Genomic DNA, 16,581 nt, shown 5'->3' on the forward strand with positions numbered 1-16,581 from the left:
TTGTAAAAAAAATATATTAAGCACTTAATTCAATCGCCGTTAATTTAGAGATCGAAGAAGAGCTATTAAGGAAACAGGTCCGAGTACATGTAACGGGAAAAGGTGGTGATAAATATATTCTTACATGTTTTTAGGTTTGATATTTCTTCGAGTCAATGAAAGGTATTTTTTTTATAACGCAAAGGAAAAGGCTGAAGAAAGAATAGCAAAACAATACCATAACAACGAAATGTATAAATTCCGTTTTTATTCAAGGTCACCAGCGAACAATAGCTATATTGCAATGATATTTGATTGAATGAACGGAATTATAGTTCTTTTTTTAAACATTATATTCAGCAAAATGCTATGAGTTTTAAGTTTACACAGTTAAAGACTTTAAGTGGAAACCAGCTGTTAGATACGTTCTATTCAACCTACTTTGCAAAACGAACAATAGTTAAATTGGGAGTCGGAAATGGTCCAAGTAACGTGAGATAATAAATGGGAAGTTGAAAGTCAACAAATACGTTGTTTTTCACTTGCAAAAGTATTGGTTTAATGTTTGAATAAAATATATATGTAACCAATAATTTAACACATCATAACGAATATATCCAATACTCTTACATGTTATTTACAAGGAAGGCTTTCGTACAAGATGAAGAATTTTCTACAATCTTAATTCGAATTTGAAAACTGTGTATAGGTTTAGTATAAACCATTGTACATTATTAATTCTTTTCGGTCAATTGAATATGTGAAAGCAGTAACGGACAAAACACGGATATCATATCAAATCATAAAAATATCAAATATAAAAGACAGAAGGGCAACAGAGAGACATTAAACTCCAAGTAATTGACCTAAAGTGTGGACGGAAAAAAGGGACAATCCAAATACACAATGCAGAATAAGATACTTATAAAAACTAAAAACAAGATTAACAATACACCACGAAATAAAACTTATATACTTGCAATATGAATTCCCACAGAAAAAATGGATGAGACATCTATGTATGCAGTGTAATTCTACATAGGATGCCCTACATAGGGATATTTTAATACAGTCTTTTTGTTTGTTTGTTTGTTTGTTGGGGTTTAACGTCCGAGCAGCAATATTTCAGCTATATTCAGACGATGAACATGAAATGGATGATAAAATGAACATGAAATGAAAAAAAAAGGATGGGACACAAGGACAATAGGGTCGACAAACTTCGATTGCCACTGGAAAAAGGGGGGATGGGTAAGGTCGGGCAATTTAGCCTCCTGTGGCGGAGCGCAAAGGTTCCTACTCCTATCGAATACCACAGCAGGGTTCTTTAACGTGCGAGGAACGTGGCAATCTTCCCAACACGGTGCACCACTATGGTTTGCGGTCAGGTTTTCCGTATTATAGCCTGACAACCCCAGCATGTAACATGCCAGGGGTACCCCATTCCACCACCTGGGGCACACATCCCAGTTGCTCTGTGGGCAGAGCGCCTAGCCCCCGGCTAGGTTTCTGAGTACTATTTAGTCGCCTTATACGACAAGCTTAGCGCAGCTGCAGGCCTATTCTTTTAACACCCGGACCTGCACGGGGCAATACAGTCTTTTAGAATATAACTAAATGGTCGCTAAGACAGGTTCGAGTGAACGTACTAATATGATCATCTAGCGCCGGTTACATTACAGCACTAAGTTGCATGATGACTACGTGTTCATATCTTTGATATCACAATTAAAATTAATTGTTGAACTAAAACAATCATATTAATCTTCCATACCATATCAACAAAAGCTGTCAACATGTCGTTGTTTGGATGATAGTATACTTGAAATAAATGAATAAAAAGGAAATCGAGGGATTCAGAAAGTGACATTTGAACATATAGCAAATGGAAACATGAAATATGGATCTTTAAATATACGAACAATTCTAACTGCACTAAAGCTTGGAATCATGGCATGAGTGTCAATTTATAAAGTGAACCTTCTTTGAATTTTTAGACTCTTATCATAACCGATAGAATACTGAAGGGGTAAAACACGGGTTAAGAGAGATATAATTGGCATATTTAGCACCAAAAAAAAAAGATTTTTTTTTCAAAATACATACATTTTTATTTTAAAGACAAACGTAAATTACCTTTCAAAATGGAGGGCATTCATTTCCGGTATTTTTCAACACAAATGGCAGCACCAAATTGCCACCAGTCAAAATCAGTAAAACCAGTAGTTAACACAGTACAGAAGATATGAACAATAAATAAGAACCAACTACAATAAACATTATGTAAATCCTAGCCATGAGTTTCAAAAAGTCGTGAATTTTGAGTGGAAGGTGCCAATATATATCAAGCTAGAAATCAAAATGAGTCAAAAACATTCACTATTCTATCTATGTTTTCAACTTCTGAAAAAAAATCGACTTACCTTCTTTGTGTTGAACAGCGATATTAAAAATTAAGACCAAGTATTGCATTTATTTAATTTTAAGAATTAAAACATGTCAAAAATAATAAAAGATGGCATTGTTTACATAGCCATACATTTTATTTAATTACCTCTTATAACCAAACTCTGATAACATACAAATGGTTTTCAAACATATCAACTGAATGTTGCCCTTTTCTTTGACAGCCTGGGAGAGATTAAGTCACTTCATGATTTGTAGGGGTTCAATAATCTTGTAAGCATGCAATTTTAATAAAACGATATATTTAATAATAGAACTGCTATGGTGAAAGTCATTCTTCTATCAACATTAATTTCATTGGGGTTATGTCATTATTTTTTACAGATGTAGTGTCGGTGTTATTTTATTTTTCTTTATTTAATCCTTTGCAGTAAGGTAAAATTGAAAAAAAAAATAGTGCAAGGATAGTAACTGCTGTTTTGGTTTGGTTTTTTTTGGCAAAACTATTTTTTTTTTAAATAAGAACCATTTGGATTATGTCCTATGGTCAATATGAGCCTATGTTCAATGCTAGATTTCCTCTTTTTTATAAGAATTTTGCTTGTTTCGTGTGCATGTTTTTAACTTTTTTTTGAATTACTAGGTATTGCCGGTTAAAAACATTTAGTTTGTCATTTCATATTCTAATAATTAGAACTCGAAATACAAATTAATATATACATATATAATATAGTCCTCTTTTTCAATATATATATTTTTTCTTTTTTTTTCTTTTGACATCAAATTTACATGAATTATATATTGAAGCCAGTTCAAGTTTTAAGAAACGATCGTCATTATCCACTATCGTGAGTCACATATTTTTTTACAGTTTCTGCGAAACTTTTGCCTTAAATCCTTATATTTTAGAAGTGAGATGAAATGTTAATTGCCTAAGCCCGGGGTTTACTGTGAAACATTCATAATCTACCACGCCTTACGCGGTACAGGGGCAATTGTCCTTGAATTTGGGGCAGACTTTGCAGCGCCCCTTAAGCCTCCATTTCTAGTGTAAAACATTCTTGTCTGATCTTGATAAAGTTTCATGTTATTCCATGAAAAATATTTTATACTGTCAATGAAGTTTATCCTCCTATTAAATTCAATAGTCTTTAGTTTGGTAGCAGTGGTGGGTTTAGAGAGTCTATACAGAAGATTTTTCTCCTTTGGAACGTATACGTGAGGTCTGATAAACGGGGGTGGAGGGCTGGTCGTACAACTATCTATTGCAGTGTTTGGTCGGGATTGCCGCAAAGGTTTTGGCTCTCTCCATGATGGAAATTTCATACCCATGTTGTCAGCAGGAGCTACAGTTATCTACAAAACAGGTATTCCTTAATTGCTTGAAGAAGATTTGTAAAGAAAACATTTTGAAAAACATATTTATAGCTTACAATGCTATCAGTTAAATTAACCAAAGGGTTAATACAAAGTAAAGAAAACGGATAAGGAGTCACAGTACAAGACATACGAGCCAAATGAAATACATGTTACAGACATAAAACTCAAACTAAATGTTTAACCTAGATTGAACTAAAAACGGGGCTTTATTTATCAGTTCCATGGGTTAAGGGTCCTCTTCATTTCTCTTTGTTTTGTAATATTTAGTACTAAAAATTTAATGACGAAATCCGTGGGATTCTTTTTTGGTGTACAGGGAAGTTTTTGTATATTTCCCGAGGAATGCGATTTGGAGAGTTATTTTTTTTTTCTTCCATCTTTTTATAAAAAAACATTTGTGAATTAACTTATTCGGAAACGTACTTGAAGTTATCAAATGTAAATCCGCGAATCTTTGTCAAATAACTAGTCGCACAGGAATCACTAAGCTAAGACCTGATCTTTTGAGTAACACTCGGCATTAACCGCAGAAACATTATCATCAGACCTTATTTTGATATTAAAACGATGAAGTTCATTGATTATGCATACGTTCATTGAACGAATACGGAAGTTTTGATTTTAATGTGCATGTGAAAATAAGAGTGCAGTCGCACAATTCATTTATCAAGAACTTTACTACTCCAGTGTGAACTTGGTTATGTTTTTTTTCCGCTGTACCATTCGCGCGAAGAACACATAAATTTGTCCAAATATCTGTTAACAAGTATATGATAACAAGCCTAGAATTCGTTTTGTGAATCTGTTTTTATTATGGCAGATGTAAATTCCCACTATTTTTTTCTGGCGTTGAAACTACTGTCACTCAAAAGGGACGAATAAAGTGAAGTTGTAACGTTTGATTTGTTATTTATTGTAGATATTTGTTTATTTCTATGAATTAATGTCCTCGTCTTGATCCACGACCAATCGTATTTACATACAAAGTATTTTAATGACTTTTTTTTCTGTTTAAAATTGGATGGTTGAGAAGGTATAGAAAGTTTCAAGTTACTAAAAACAGGATTTGTTGAATAAAACGGTGTGTTTGATTTTTCACAATTATAATTAGAAACAGACAGTCTTAGAAAGTTCTATCAAAAACGCATATATTCTCATTGAAACATGGTTTATATAAAAATATTTCGTCTGTTTTTAGAGTAAAAAAATCACAAGTAAACTCACCTTTCCTGGTTTGCTTGGGGACGACGATGATTTGCGAGTGAGATCGATCGACGCCGAACCACTTGCTGGACTGTCGGTACGCCAGCTCATAGAGAGCGAACTGGCAGACGAACTCGTAGGCATGATGAAACTTTCGTATAATTATTCCATAAAATAAACGGCCATTTTACATTGTTTGTTTCAGGTTCTCGTTAAATACGACCATAGAACCTATAAATTCAATTGAATAACTGACTCGCCAACAAATACAATTAAAACTTGAATACAGTAAAGCCAATCAGATTAACGGATTTGTCAGAAGATTAACACTTAGAGATTTCGATGTTACAATGCTCTTTAAGGTTTACCATGGGTCAATTTAATACATATATTTTTGCTAATACTCCATTGTAATATGCATTAATAAAACAAAATTTAAATACATGTTGACATAGTTTGGTTGTTTCTTTGTAAATTCTCATATAGTCATAGTAGCACCCCTCGCGGTCTTGTAGTGACATTTTGAGATGGCTTAAATTTTCTGAACAAGGAGCTAAAATTCTTACAATACAAATTGCAGCTGCACTTATCAGTCAACATCTTTGGTTGTGTTTAGTTTGGCTCTAAGCTAAACATTTTTTTAATATTATAGGTTAAGGTGGTGTTCCTGTGATAAGAGGTGGACCTACCAAAATGTTTACTATTAGAAGGGAAATAACTCCTATTTTTAAAGCCAATAAAAGTAATGCAAAATGTTATACCTTTAACAGACACGCGGGTAATCAAACACGTTTGTGCAGTTTCAAACGAGGTTTCCATTTCTTTTTTAAATAAAAACAAATTCCCGTTTCTCGGTAAATAACAGTAGGGTTTGAAGATAGCACAGTGGCAAAGTAGAGTATCCAATTTTATTTCATAAACGTTTGAAATTAGACAGAATCTTTCAATACCATATATAGTAGGTATTTTTGCGGGTGCTAATTTTGGCATATCTCAGCGGTCTGTTTAAAAACGCTACAATAAATTAGGGGAGATTTTAACTCTGGGTATAAGTATTTTGCGCACCTCTAAAAATCTGCAAAAATAAGAAATGCAAAATATTAAATTTCGTATACCTTTTTGTCAAAAGATCGCCAAATTTTACACCCGCCAGAAATCTTATAGAAAGAGGAGTGATATCATTTGCTCCAGAATTGAAAGTATGTCTTGTTCCGCCAGCGACATCTGAAGCATTGAAATTTTATGCATCCCGATCAGCGTCGGCGGTTTGTTAATCTTGACATGAGACATCTGTTAGATAGGAAGTTCATTTCAAGCAATCAAATTATGTTCTTCAAATTCTTACATGTGTAAATAAATGATTCCATATCAACTAACCATATAAGATAAACACATAATCAAACGATGACGAAAGGCTGAATATAACAGATTCTTATTGTTTATGACATTTTCTTGTGTAAATGACCGTATAAGGGTGACGTAAAAGTGTATCACATTTTAGTTTTCTTATTCGGTTTCTAAGTTTGACAAGGGTAGTTTTATAATGTTGTAATACACTTTCATATTCTTCTACCAAACAAAAAGTATTGTCAACAATAGTGTCCAGAGTTTCTATTATCGTTGTGGTAGAAATTTCGCCTCGATCCGCATCCCCAGCATGGTCTAAGACAGTTACTTTTTCTTCACATTTACGCTGTCTTTCATAAAAACGGAGGGCGTCACTAGCACCCACTATTTCTCTAGAATAACCCCCATTTTTCGCAAACGCTAAAGCTTGTTTAGTATGTTTCATTGCCTTGTTTAGTTGGCCCAATAGACCGTGAAGTCTGCCTTTTGCCATGTAATAGGACCATTTCCAGCGTGTTTCCATTCTTTGCCATTCCTTGCCATTCTTTCGCACTGAATTGAGCAATTGGGAGGCTATTTTTGTATCATTCTTAGAAATTGTAACATTTAGGTAAATACCAAACATTCCTATACCTAAATAGAGATGCGAAAGTTTTAATTGTACCATACGTCTGAAATCAAGATACACGGTTTCGTCTGATTCAACTTCCAACGAAAAATGTTCAACTGCATGTTTAGCTATAGAAATTAGTCGGTCTTTCAACTGCGGAAGTAACGTTTTAGCATATTTTTGACATAGCATGTTATATTCAATGTATAGTACTGTCCCCGTTTCTATACACGCATGAATCAAATCAAATTTACTTTTTGCATCACCTACGTATTGTAAAGCTACGTCAATTTCGTCGTTATTGGTCATAAGAACTGCTGAACCGTAACGCACCAATCGCATCATTTCCGGTAAGTTTTCTTCGGACAGGTATGACTTTAAGTTCTCCATTTCATCAAATACGTCTGAATATACTAGAGATTTATCATATATAACTCTACGATATTCACACCACGCGTCTAAGGCAAAGAAATACGTATCTGCGGCTTTGTAACGCTTTTGTGACAGACCGCTGGTTTTGAGCTTTGTCCAATTGTTCTTTGCTGTATAGAACTCATTTTCGAATGTTTCATGGTCTCCAATATGACTAAGTCGTTTTAAGTAGTGCCTGTACACAACCAATTCCCTTCTAAAACGACTGAAGTATTCTGCCTTACGTTGAACTGGGACCGACCTAGACTCCTGCTTCAAAAGTTCAGAGAGAAATCCATATCCATTTTGTTTCAGAGCTTGATGGAATATTTCCATTGTAAACTCTGAATTGTGTTGAATGAGAAACATGAAGCACCTTGCTCTGTCACCACGAAATTGCATTTCACTAAGATACTGACATTCCTGTTCATCGAAGATTCCGATTTCATACAAAAAGTCCATTATGTAGATTGGATCCAAATCAGCAACAAACTTTCTGTGCATCTTCCGTAGAATATATTTATCTTTCGCCTCCATTTGACAAATATTTCTCCAATAATTATAAATATCTTATAATATATCTTCCTGGTTAATGACAAAATGTTGTTTTCAACGCATTTTAGTATGCCTTTGTTGATTTACATGGATGTGCATTGACCGTAACGATTGAGTGATATTACAATTATTTAATTTATTAATTCAAGACCAAAGCTTTTTGTAACATAACATATAAAAGCAAGGAGAAAAACGGTCACAAATGCAAATTGTTACGGGGTCTGACAAGACTTACCGAAATACCAATTTTAATTATATCCAGGAAGAGCCCAAAATGTTCATCATGCGAAATCAAGTTCACGTACCCGCAATACACCATACCCTCACCCTCTGGAACAAAATCAGAGAAGTGAAACAAATTAACATTTTATTTAATATAGCTCAAACTGCTATAACTGGCCACTGATGGTAGGCATAAGATGGTATATCACCACTTCCTTGGGTATAGCAGAATAGTAAAATGTTTTATATGATCCGGCGTAAAATATAGGAGACTTGTCGAATCTCGCCAAATAAGTGGGTCTACGTTGACTCATTCATACCCACACCCAGGACACAGCAATCTCTATTAACCTAAACTGATGAAATCATGGTGCGCGAATATGACGCTAATGTGTACGCCAAGATTAGTTCTATTCCGTCTTCAGCTACATTTAGAAGCTTATTCCTTTTGGGATTCGGCGCTGGAGATGTTTTTTGGTCATAACAAAAAATATCTCCATCGCTGAATCCCTAAAGTGATTAATTTCGAAGCCAGTGTGGGGATAGGTTTTTCTTTTGATATGAACTTTTCATATGAATTTAAAACGCAAAAATAAAAGTGAAGTCCTTAGTTATTTGCTTAATAAAAAAGCTCGACCGAATGTGAACTAGCGAAGGAAAAAATGCAGTAATTTATGGAGGGCGTAGTTAAATTGAAACGTGTATGCCATTTATGACAATCATTGAAATGAATTACAGATTTGTTTGATTGAATCGTTATCTCTTGAAGACCGAATATTAAGTAGCTGTCTTTGTAAGAATCATGCAAAATCTGAAAAATGTGATACACCCAAAAAAGGCTACATATTTTTATTTTTGTAATTAAGTTGTTTTATAGGTCTATATTATGAAATGCGTAATTATTCATTCAAATCTGCCTGATCTTACGAGGTAATCAACATTGAAAATCCAATAGATTCTAATGTATTTTAGTGTCATTTACAGAGTTACCTCCCTTACTTTCGAATTCTACAGTGCATTATATGCAATTTTTTATCTCCTATGAGCACGGGTTATATGAAAAACTAAATGTTAATTTCTGTTTACTAAAGCATTTTAAACAAAACATCAAAAATATAAATACATAGGCTTTCCAACCATGTATCACAGTTTGCATGATTCTTAGCTGGAGTGCTACTTAATACGACCTTAACCATCGTACCAGGCAAATATTGATTTCTGCTTGATTTTTTGTCAAAGACAAGTGTATACTGCGTTTTTCAAATGGTCAGTTTTAGAACTCTAGTTTATGAGGAAAACACGGTATTCCGGACTAGGTTTTTAGGCATTACTATAAAAAGAGAAACTCTGAAGTTTAAAAATGGGTCTCTATTCTACCTATACTTATCACATACATGAACCGTACCATTTAAAATACAGCCACTTGTTGAAGCTACAGAAACTCCGCCACTTGTTGAAGCTACAGAAACTCCGCCACTGGTTGAAGCTACTGCCATCTCACTGGGGATGGCTGCATTTACATTATTATGGGTTTCTAGGGTATCTTGTCCTCTTGTGTTAGTTGATATGGATGCTATGTTGGGTTATATTGAAGAAGTTGTGTTTGAAGTCTGGCTCCTAATGCTGAGTTAAGCGTCATAAAGCAACATATTTTCGTTTTTCGTAATGTTGGCCACCGGGCCATGAACAACTATCCAGTTGTAGGATTTTGGAAAGTCTGGATATGAGACTGAGTAGGTTGTACCTGACTAGTTGAGGGTCTTGTACATTAGCGGAATTTCTTTCCAAATAAACATTTCTCGATGGCACCGCATGAAGGAAAATGACGTCAATATAAGGTACAAAATAATTCCAATACTATTCCGGATCACAAATTGAAATAAAAAGTACACACTGGTGAATACTTAGCTTTGATGAAATTACATTAACTTTATTAAACGCTTTTTGTCAGTTACTATTGACCTGGAAAAAAATCGCTTATTTCTAGAAATCATACAGAATTGCGTTATTACTGAAATCATTACATGATCTATTTTGAACAGTTTTTCATGACACAAAATGCAAAATTTCTTTTGTTAACCTTAGTCAGCTGATGATATGGAGGACTTATAATGTTTGCACATGTTTAGGTTCCATATTAATGAACCCGCATTAAATGTAAATGTCTCGCTGTAAATCTTTTGAAAGTCTATTGGTCTGCTTTTTTTTTGATGAAATTTTATGAAGTGTTGTGCATAAAATGTTTTACTCTGGCTTTTTAACGGTGGCTTATCATAATTAGTTGCTCCCATTTACTTGCCACACGAGTGTCCAACCCACGGCGATTTATTACGCATCTACTACTTTACAATTCTTTTCTGTATTTATTATTGTCTTCACTTGGGCGATTATTTATTCTAACCTTGTAGGCTGTTTTTGTTTTTGTTTTTTGCTGCTTCACTATTCTTAGATGGTGGAATGTTTCCCACGCTTTTTTACTTTGCACACTACCGTTTTTTCTGAACGTTTTGTAAGTACTAGTATTTTTTTATGTTTTCAAACTTGGCATATCATTGTTAATTAATTAACTTTGTTAGTACTGTTGTGCTGCGGTTCTTTATTCATCTAGTTGAAGATTGTTGTCATAATATATTCGTTACAACACAAGTTAGTGTCATAACGATACCAACATTTCATGGTCGTCATCATGAACTCGTGGATTGTTATGGTGTATCCATCAGCACCATGAAAACTGATTTTTTTCAACGGGTCATAGTTTTCCTTTCGTCGTTTGTCTACCCCGGACTTGACTTTTTATGAGCAACTCGGCGGGTGTTTCTAGAAAAGCAGAGGACGCTTACTCTACCGGTGCGCCTGGTCCATGCTCCCAGTTTTTAGTGGAGTCCGAGTTGCTCATTTACTTTTGTTACTTTGTTTGTATGATTTTAGTTACTTTATGTTCTTTGTTGTGTATGTCTGTTTTCCATGTCTGGTCTTTGTCCCTGGATTACATTCTTTTGATTACCGCTATAACCTTGGTTCCCTTGATTACTCTTTCAAGTTGTGGTCTTCTTTATTCTTTATTCTTTATTATATTCTTTGATGACTTTTTGTATCGCGCTAGACTTCTTACAATGAGACTTCTGGAACAGGGTTATGTTGCTAAAAGATTGAAGTCATCAGGAGTTTTGTGGTCGTCATCATGAACTCGTGGATTGTTACGGTGTATCCATCTGCACCATATGAGAATTGATTTGTTCAACGTGTCATAGTTTTTCTTTCCTTTCTCATGTATCCCGGCCTTGACTTTTTATGAGTAGTTTGACGGGTGTTTCTAGTGAAGCAGAGGACATTGGTCTATGCTTCCAGATTTAGCCGAGTCCGAGTTGCTCATTTACTTTTTGTTGTTTTGTACGTTTTATGTTGTTTTTTTATATTCTTTGTTGTGTCTTTTTGTTTCACTTTATATGGGGTTGACATGTGGGTTTGTAATTTTGCGGTATTGGTGTTGTGTGGTTTTGTTATTGGGACATTGTTAATAGTTTTTGTATAATAGCAAAAGTCTATCCAGCGGTTCAGAGATGGGTATCTTACATGTTTTTGTTTACTTGGTAAGAAGTTATTGTTTAAATTCTTACTTGAAAATGGTTGTTTCATAATGTTCATACTTGACCAGAGGTACTTACTAGTAATACTGTATTTGGAAGATATAGTCGTTTAGTAATTGGCAGGAAATTGTAGTGAATTTCAAGATAGATTTACAATAAGGGATGCATAGTTTAAATCTGTGTGGCATTGTATATATGATATGGTTGCATTTCGCACGTTTTAATTGGAAAGAGGTTTTTTGTATGGTATTACACTTAGGAGTTACTTGTTTTACAATTTTGTGATTTGTATTTTGGGGGAGGTTGTAGTGTGATTTGAAATGAGTATATAGATATGGTTGTTTACATTGTTTGTACTTAACAAGAATTTGTCATGTTATAATGTAAAAAGGAGTTTTTTATGTAGGATTTTGATTGGTAAAAGGTGGCTTAGTGAATTAGTACTTATAAATTAGGAGGCGTTTCTTGTAGGCCTTTTGAATTTGTCATGTTATAATGTAAAAAGGAGTTTTTTTATATAGGTTTTTGATTGGTAAAAGGTTGCTTAGTGAATTAGTACTTATAAATTAGAAGGTGTTTCTTGTAGGCCTTTTGAATTTGTCATGTTATAATGTAAAAAGGAGTTTTTTTATGTTGGATTTTGATTGGTAAAAGGTTGCTTAGTGAATTAGTACTTATAAATTAGGAGGCGTTTCTTGTATGCCTTTTGAATTTGTCACGTTATAATGTAAAAAGGATTTTTTGATGTTGGATTTTGATTGGTAAAAGGTTGCTTAGTGAATTAGTACTTATAAATTAGGAGGTGTTTCTTGTATGCCTTTTGAATTTGTCACGTTATAATGTAAAAAGGATTTTTAGATGTTGGATTTTGATTGGTAAAAGGTTGCTTAGTGAATTAGTACTTATAAAATAGGAGGTGTTTCTTGTAGGCCTTTTGAATTAGGCAGGAGATTGTTGTACAAGTTTGTACTTAGTAGATGTTTTTTTTTTAGTTTTTAGTAATGTACTTAGAGGATGGAGACAGACGTTGAAGTCTCAGAAGATTGTGGGTGGTGAGGTTGATTTCGCACGTTACGAGGTGTTGATGTGTGGAAAAGGTTGTTTGCTATTGTACTGGGAGTCGGTTGTTTTATGATTCTGTATTTTGCAGGAGGTTGTAGGGTAGATGTGTAATACATACGTGTATATGTAAATGGTTGTTTTAATTTATTTGTACTGGGCAAGTTGTGCTTTATTTTCCTTCGCAGGAGGTTGTGGGGTATTGCACTTACGAGTTGGTCGTTTAACGTTTTTTTTTTCACTTGGTCCGTATTTGGTGATCGGTACCGTACATTTCTTGTTCATATGTTGTTACCTTACTATTTACACTATACAGAGGCAATAAAACTGTCACCGTAGACGGGAATAAACTTTTGAAGAAACAACTTTAATTTTGTCTTGCAGTAATGAGTATTTCAAAACCTTAGCTGTAAATTGCTCTTAAATAAAGTGTAATAATATGTGTTAATAAATATGAAATTTCATATTGGCCCTGTTATAGGTTTGAGTTCTGTCATATTAATTGGTCGAGGCGGTCGTATTGGTCCCGAGGCATCGCCGAGGCCCAATACGGCTGTCGAGGCCAGTATGATTGACCGAAACCTATAACAGGGCCAATATGAAATTACACTATATTCATTGACAATTTTATTAACCAATTCAACTAGATGATTTGTAGAACAGTTGTTTTCGTGTTTTACCAAGATTTATTTGCATTAACCAGTCTTAAATATCCTTTTTGTATAAAATGGAAGATTTTTTTTTGTTTCTGCAGCTTTTAGTCCTGGTGATCACAGTTCATTAAATCCAATTCTAACTCAAAATGGCGGTGTCCAACGACCGGAAGTTATGATGCCGTATTCGCCCTGGTTTGATCCATATTGGCCATCTTTTTTCATATTGGCCCCATATAGAAGCCCGGTTTGAATTCATATCAATTGTTCAGTTTTTGAAGTATTTTAACGTATTTTGGGTAGATGGTTAATAACGATACATAAAGTCATTGTGATTTATGCAGTTGAATTTATGCGCATACAGAGCAGAAAATTGTATGCACTTTTAATGCAAATACATGTAGATAGGCAATTTACATTTACATCTATAGTGTACGTCTACATTTTGCAGCAGGGGATTTGTTTAAGACAATGAAATGTCTTTTGTATGATATGGTCCGAAGACGGATTTATATTTTCCATTTAAATTCATTCGATTGGTCAATTCATGTAATGATACTTTATGCATCTCGATTAATATCATAATAAAGATTTGATTGCAATGTGCATTTGTTTAATATAACTCTCTTTTTCTGAAAAAAAAAACAACATATACACTTTTATATACAAGCATAATGGAATATTTTGGCAAGACAACATGATTAGAACTAAACAGTACAAAATGTTTGTACACAATATGTGTACATATTATGCAAATTCGTTCTATTCTATCTATGAAAACTCTGGTTCACTACTGATATTGTTCCTGGGTCAACTTGATTTATTTTAAGAATGATGTCGGCATGCTGTAGAAAATAACAATTTGAAAAGCAAGGCAGACCCAAAGAATAAATATAGAGAACAGATTCATAATTTTGAGTCCATAATAATCTTTTTCGGAAGCACAGCATCCACAAAAACACGAAAATGCCTTTAGAAGTGATGTACACCACGTTTTGGGTGTGTATTTACACATTTTACACCCGAGAGTGCAGCAACAAAGAGGGCACGGCATATCACATGTACAACAACACTCCTTTGGATTAAGTCGACAAAAGTATTTTGTATTGCGACAACAGCAAAATCGCCACCACGTGTTACAACATCCGTTTTCTCCTGCTACAGTGTCAAAACTCGAAACGAATCGCAGTGTTGCAGAAAAACAGGCGCTTATTGATGCCATCAGTGAATACAGATAGATAGGTTTTTGCGTAAAATTAGTGTCCGAACCGCAGTTACAGTAAACTAAGAAAACGGAGAATAGAATACATTGTGGAAGTTCTTCGAAGACCATAATGAAGCATAATTCACTGTGTCCTTGAAGAATCTGGAAAAAGTATGGACGGCGCTTCTTTACTATTTCCATTACCATGTTTATCACTTGCAAAATGGTTAAAAGGGAACCAAGAAGCGAGAAAACAGCCGTTAGAGTCCATATGTTATTAGTGTTAGAGCACATACGGGTGCCTGGAATGTCAGTGTAGTTCCACACTTTGAATGTATTATTCAGAGTGTAATTGTTTGATGTACATTCCCTATGGTCATTGTCCCCACCGAATAAAGATAACGGTCCTGTACTTGTCAACAACCAATCGTTCACAAGATCCCAAACAGCTAAGCAAATGATTATTATTCGAATCGCAATAAAATAACTCGTCGACATTTCGTTTTTTACTAAGTCACTTTTTGAACCGTTATTTGCATCTGAACCACGTCGACTTTTATCCGGTTCGGCATATTCCTCGTCCGGTCCTAATGATTTCACCCAAGATGGAACATTACCGTGCTCAATCACAGAGTTAACTGCATCGCGGGAATGACTCTCTGTTGGAAGCGGCTCAAATCGGGGTAATCGATCCCCTAGCTCGGATGGGGCTTTACCTCGGTACATATAAGCTCTATCTGCCCTGTTAACTCCTGCAACAGAACTAGAATCGTATGGACGTCTGTTCCATGCTCCTGGATTATATCCAGAATAACCGCGGTTTTCGATTCCAAAGTTATCGGATGCGGCATAACTTTTACGAATGTTTTCCAAACCACCAAAGTTAGTGTCGGAATTATCTAAGGACGTCGGGTGCCTTCGGACTGCTGGTCCGTGTAGACCACTTTCGGTCCGAACGGGCAAAGGAATTCCGTTCGACAAGTAGTTGTTGTTTGCCGTTGATCGTCCATTAAACTGCGATTTCCGGTAAGGTTCATCTCCCCCGTGATACGCATGGTTTCGAATTCCCGTCGGTTGAGGAAACTGGTCCTCGTGCCATCTTCTAGTAAATTCTTCCCTGTACATGGTCTGAAGAAAGAAAATGGCGATCTAAACAAGGAAGAACTACCACTATTTGTTTTATCATATGAGGGCGTGCCAGATTTGATATACAGCTGATAAAGCAATCGAACAAGTCCTTTTACGTTGGTTAAACAAACAATCCATAATACATAATAAACTGATAACGTCCAGTTCCTTGCTTTGACATGAACATGTTTTATTGGAACATCGGTGTTTTTAGAAGATGTATTCTGTCAAGATATCAAAAATGCGCAATAAGTTTAGAGTGATATTACCCATAAAATATCAATCCAACATTCTTCATGAAGCTTGTACGCGGAAGAAAATTTATATCTGTAGAATATTATTTAACATTGATATAAATGACTTTAATATGGATTGAAAATAGCTAACTTTTAACACAAGATGCTTAAGTATCATCATAATATATATATATATATATATATATATATATATATATATATATATATATATATATATATATATATATAGGAATAGCTCGGCCAGAGAAAGTTATATTATATAGCCTAGCTGGTCGAGTGGTCTAGGGTGCTGGACTTTGTGCAGGCGGTGATTCCATAGATGTCACAGCGGTACGAGTTCGAGTGCTGCGGAGGGAACGACCAAATATTTGCATCGCAAATTTGACAGTTCTAACATCGTTGGGAATTTTTGCAGACCTTTTTATACGTTTACATATCTTCCCTGTATCAATTTGATCCGATGGAGCAGTGTAGCGAATAGAGCCGTCACATTCTGAGACGTTTGTATAATATTGATTTGTTGTGACATGCATCATTAATTTGATCCTCTATCCTAAATAATAACATCTAAATGAACTGT

The 16,581-nt window shown here is 34.7% G+C and overlaps 3 protein-coding genes across 3 annotated transcripts; all 3 read right to left on the bottom strand.

Moving 5' to 3' along the window:
* Positions 1–3,110: 3,110 nt before the first annotated feature.
* On the bottom strand, positions 3,111–5,366 carry LOC148611869 (uncharacterized). Its single transcript, XM_088592833.1, has 2 exons — positions 4,990–5,366; positions 3,111–3,741 (listed from the first exon to the last, which is right to left on the bottom strand). Exons 1-2 carry the CDS (start codon positions 5,110–5,112, stop codon positions 3,352–3,354), a joined length of 513 nt encoding a protein of 170 aa, XP_088448959.1. The 5' UTR covers positions 5,113–5,366; the 3' UTR covers positions 3,111–3,351.
* Positions 5,367–5,862: 496 nt separating this feature from the next.
* LOC148611870 (uncharacterized) lies at positions 5,863–7,968 on the bottom strand. Its single transcript, XM_088592828.1, has one exon. It carries the CDS (start codon positions 7,871–7,873, stop codon positions 6,401–6,403), a length of 1,473 nt encoding a protein of 490 aa, XP_088448954.1. The 5' UTR covers positions 7,874–7,968; the 3' UTR covers positions 5,863–6,400.
* A 5,988-nt stretch (positions 7,969–13,956) lies between these two features.
* On the bottom strand, positions 13,957–15,806 carry LOC148611871 (uncharacterized). Its single transcript, XM_088592834.1, has one exon. The coding sequence runs from the start codon at positions 15,739–15,741 to the stop codon at positions 14,233–14,235; it is 1,509 nt and encodes a 502-aa protein (XP_088448960.1). The 5' UTR covers positions 15,742–15,806; the 3' UTR covers positions 13,957–14,232.
* Between the last annotated feature and the right edge of the window lie 775 nt (positions 15,807–16,581).

This window comes from Perna viridis, chromosome 7 (genome assembly GCF_037379345.1).
Source record: "Perna viridis isolate PV_CMFRI_1.1 ecotype Kerala chromosome 7, ASM3737934v1, whole genome shotgun sequence".
Classification (NCBI taxonomy): Eukaryota; Metazoa; Mollusca; class Bivalvia; order Mytilida; family Mytilidae; genus Perna; species Perna viridis.

What these genes read in the sequence shown, in the direction of transcription:
- LOC148611869 (XM_088592833.1), bottom strand. Translation starts at nt 5,112, where the DNA reads ATGCCTACGAGTTCGTCTGCCAGTTCGCTCTCTATGAGCTGGCGTACC. An exon ending in CCCCAAGCAAACCAGGAAAG is followed by an intron (nt 3,742 to 4,989) that starts GTGAGTTTACTT and finishes CCTGTTTTGTAG; the next exon opens with ATAACTGTAGCTCCTGCTGA.
- LOC148611871 (XM_088592834.1), bottom strand. Translation starts at nt 15,741, where the DNA reads ATGTACAGGGAAGAATTTACTAGAAGATGGCACGAGGACCAGTTTCCT.
- LOC148611870 (XM_088592828.1), bottom strand. Translation starts at nt 7,873, where the DNA reads ATGGAGGCGAAAGATAAATATATTCTACGGAAGATGCACAGAAAGTTT.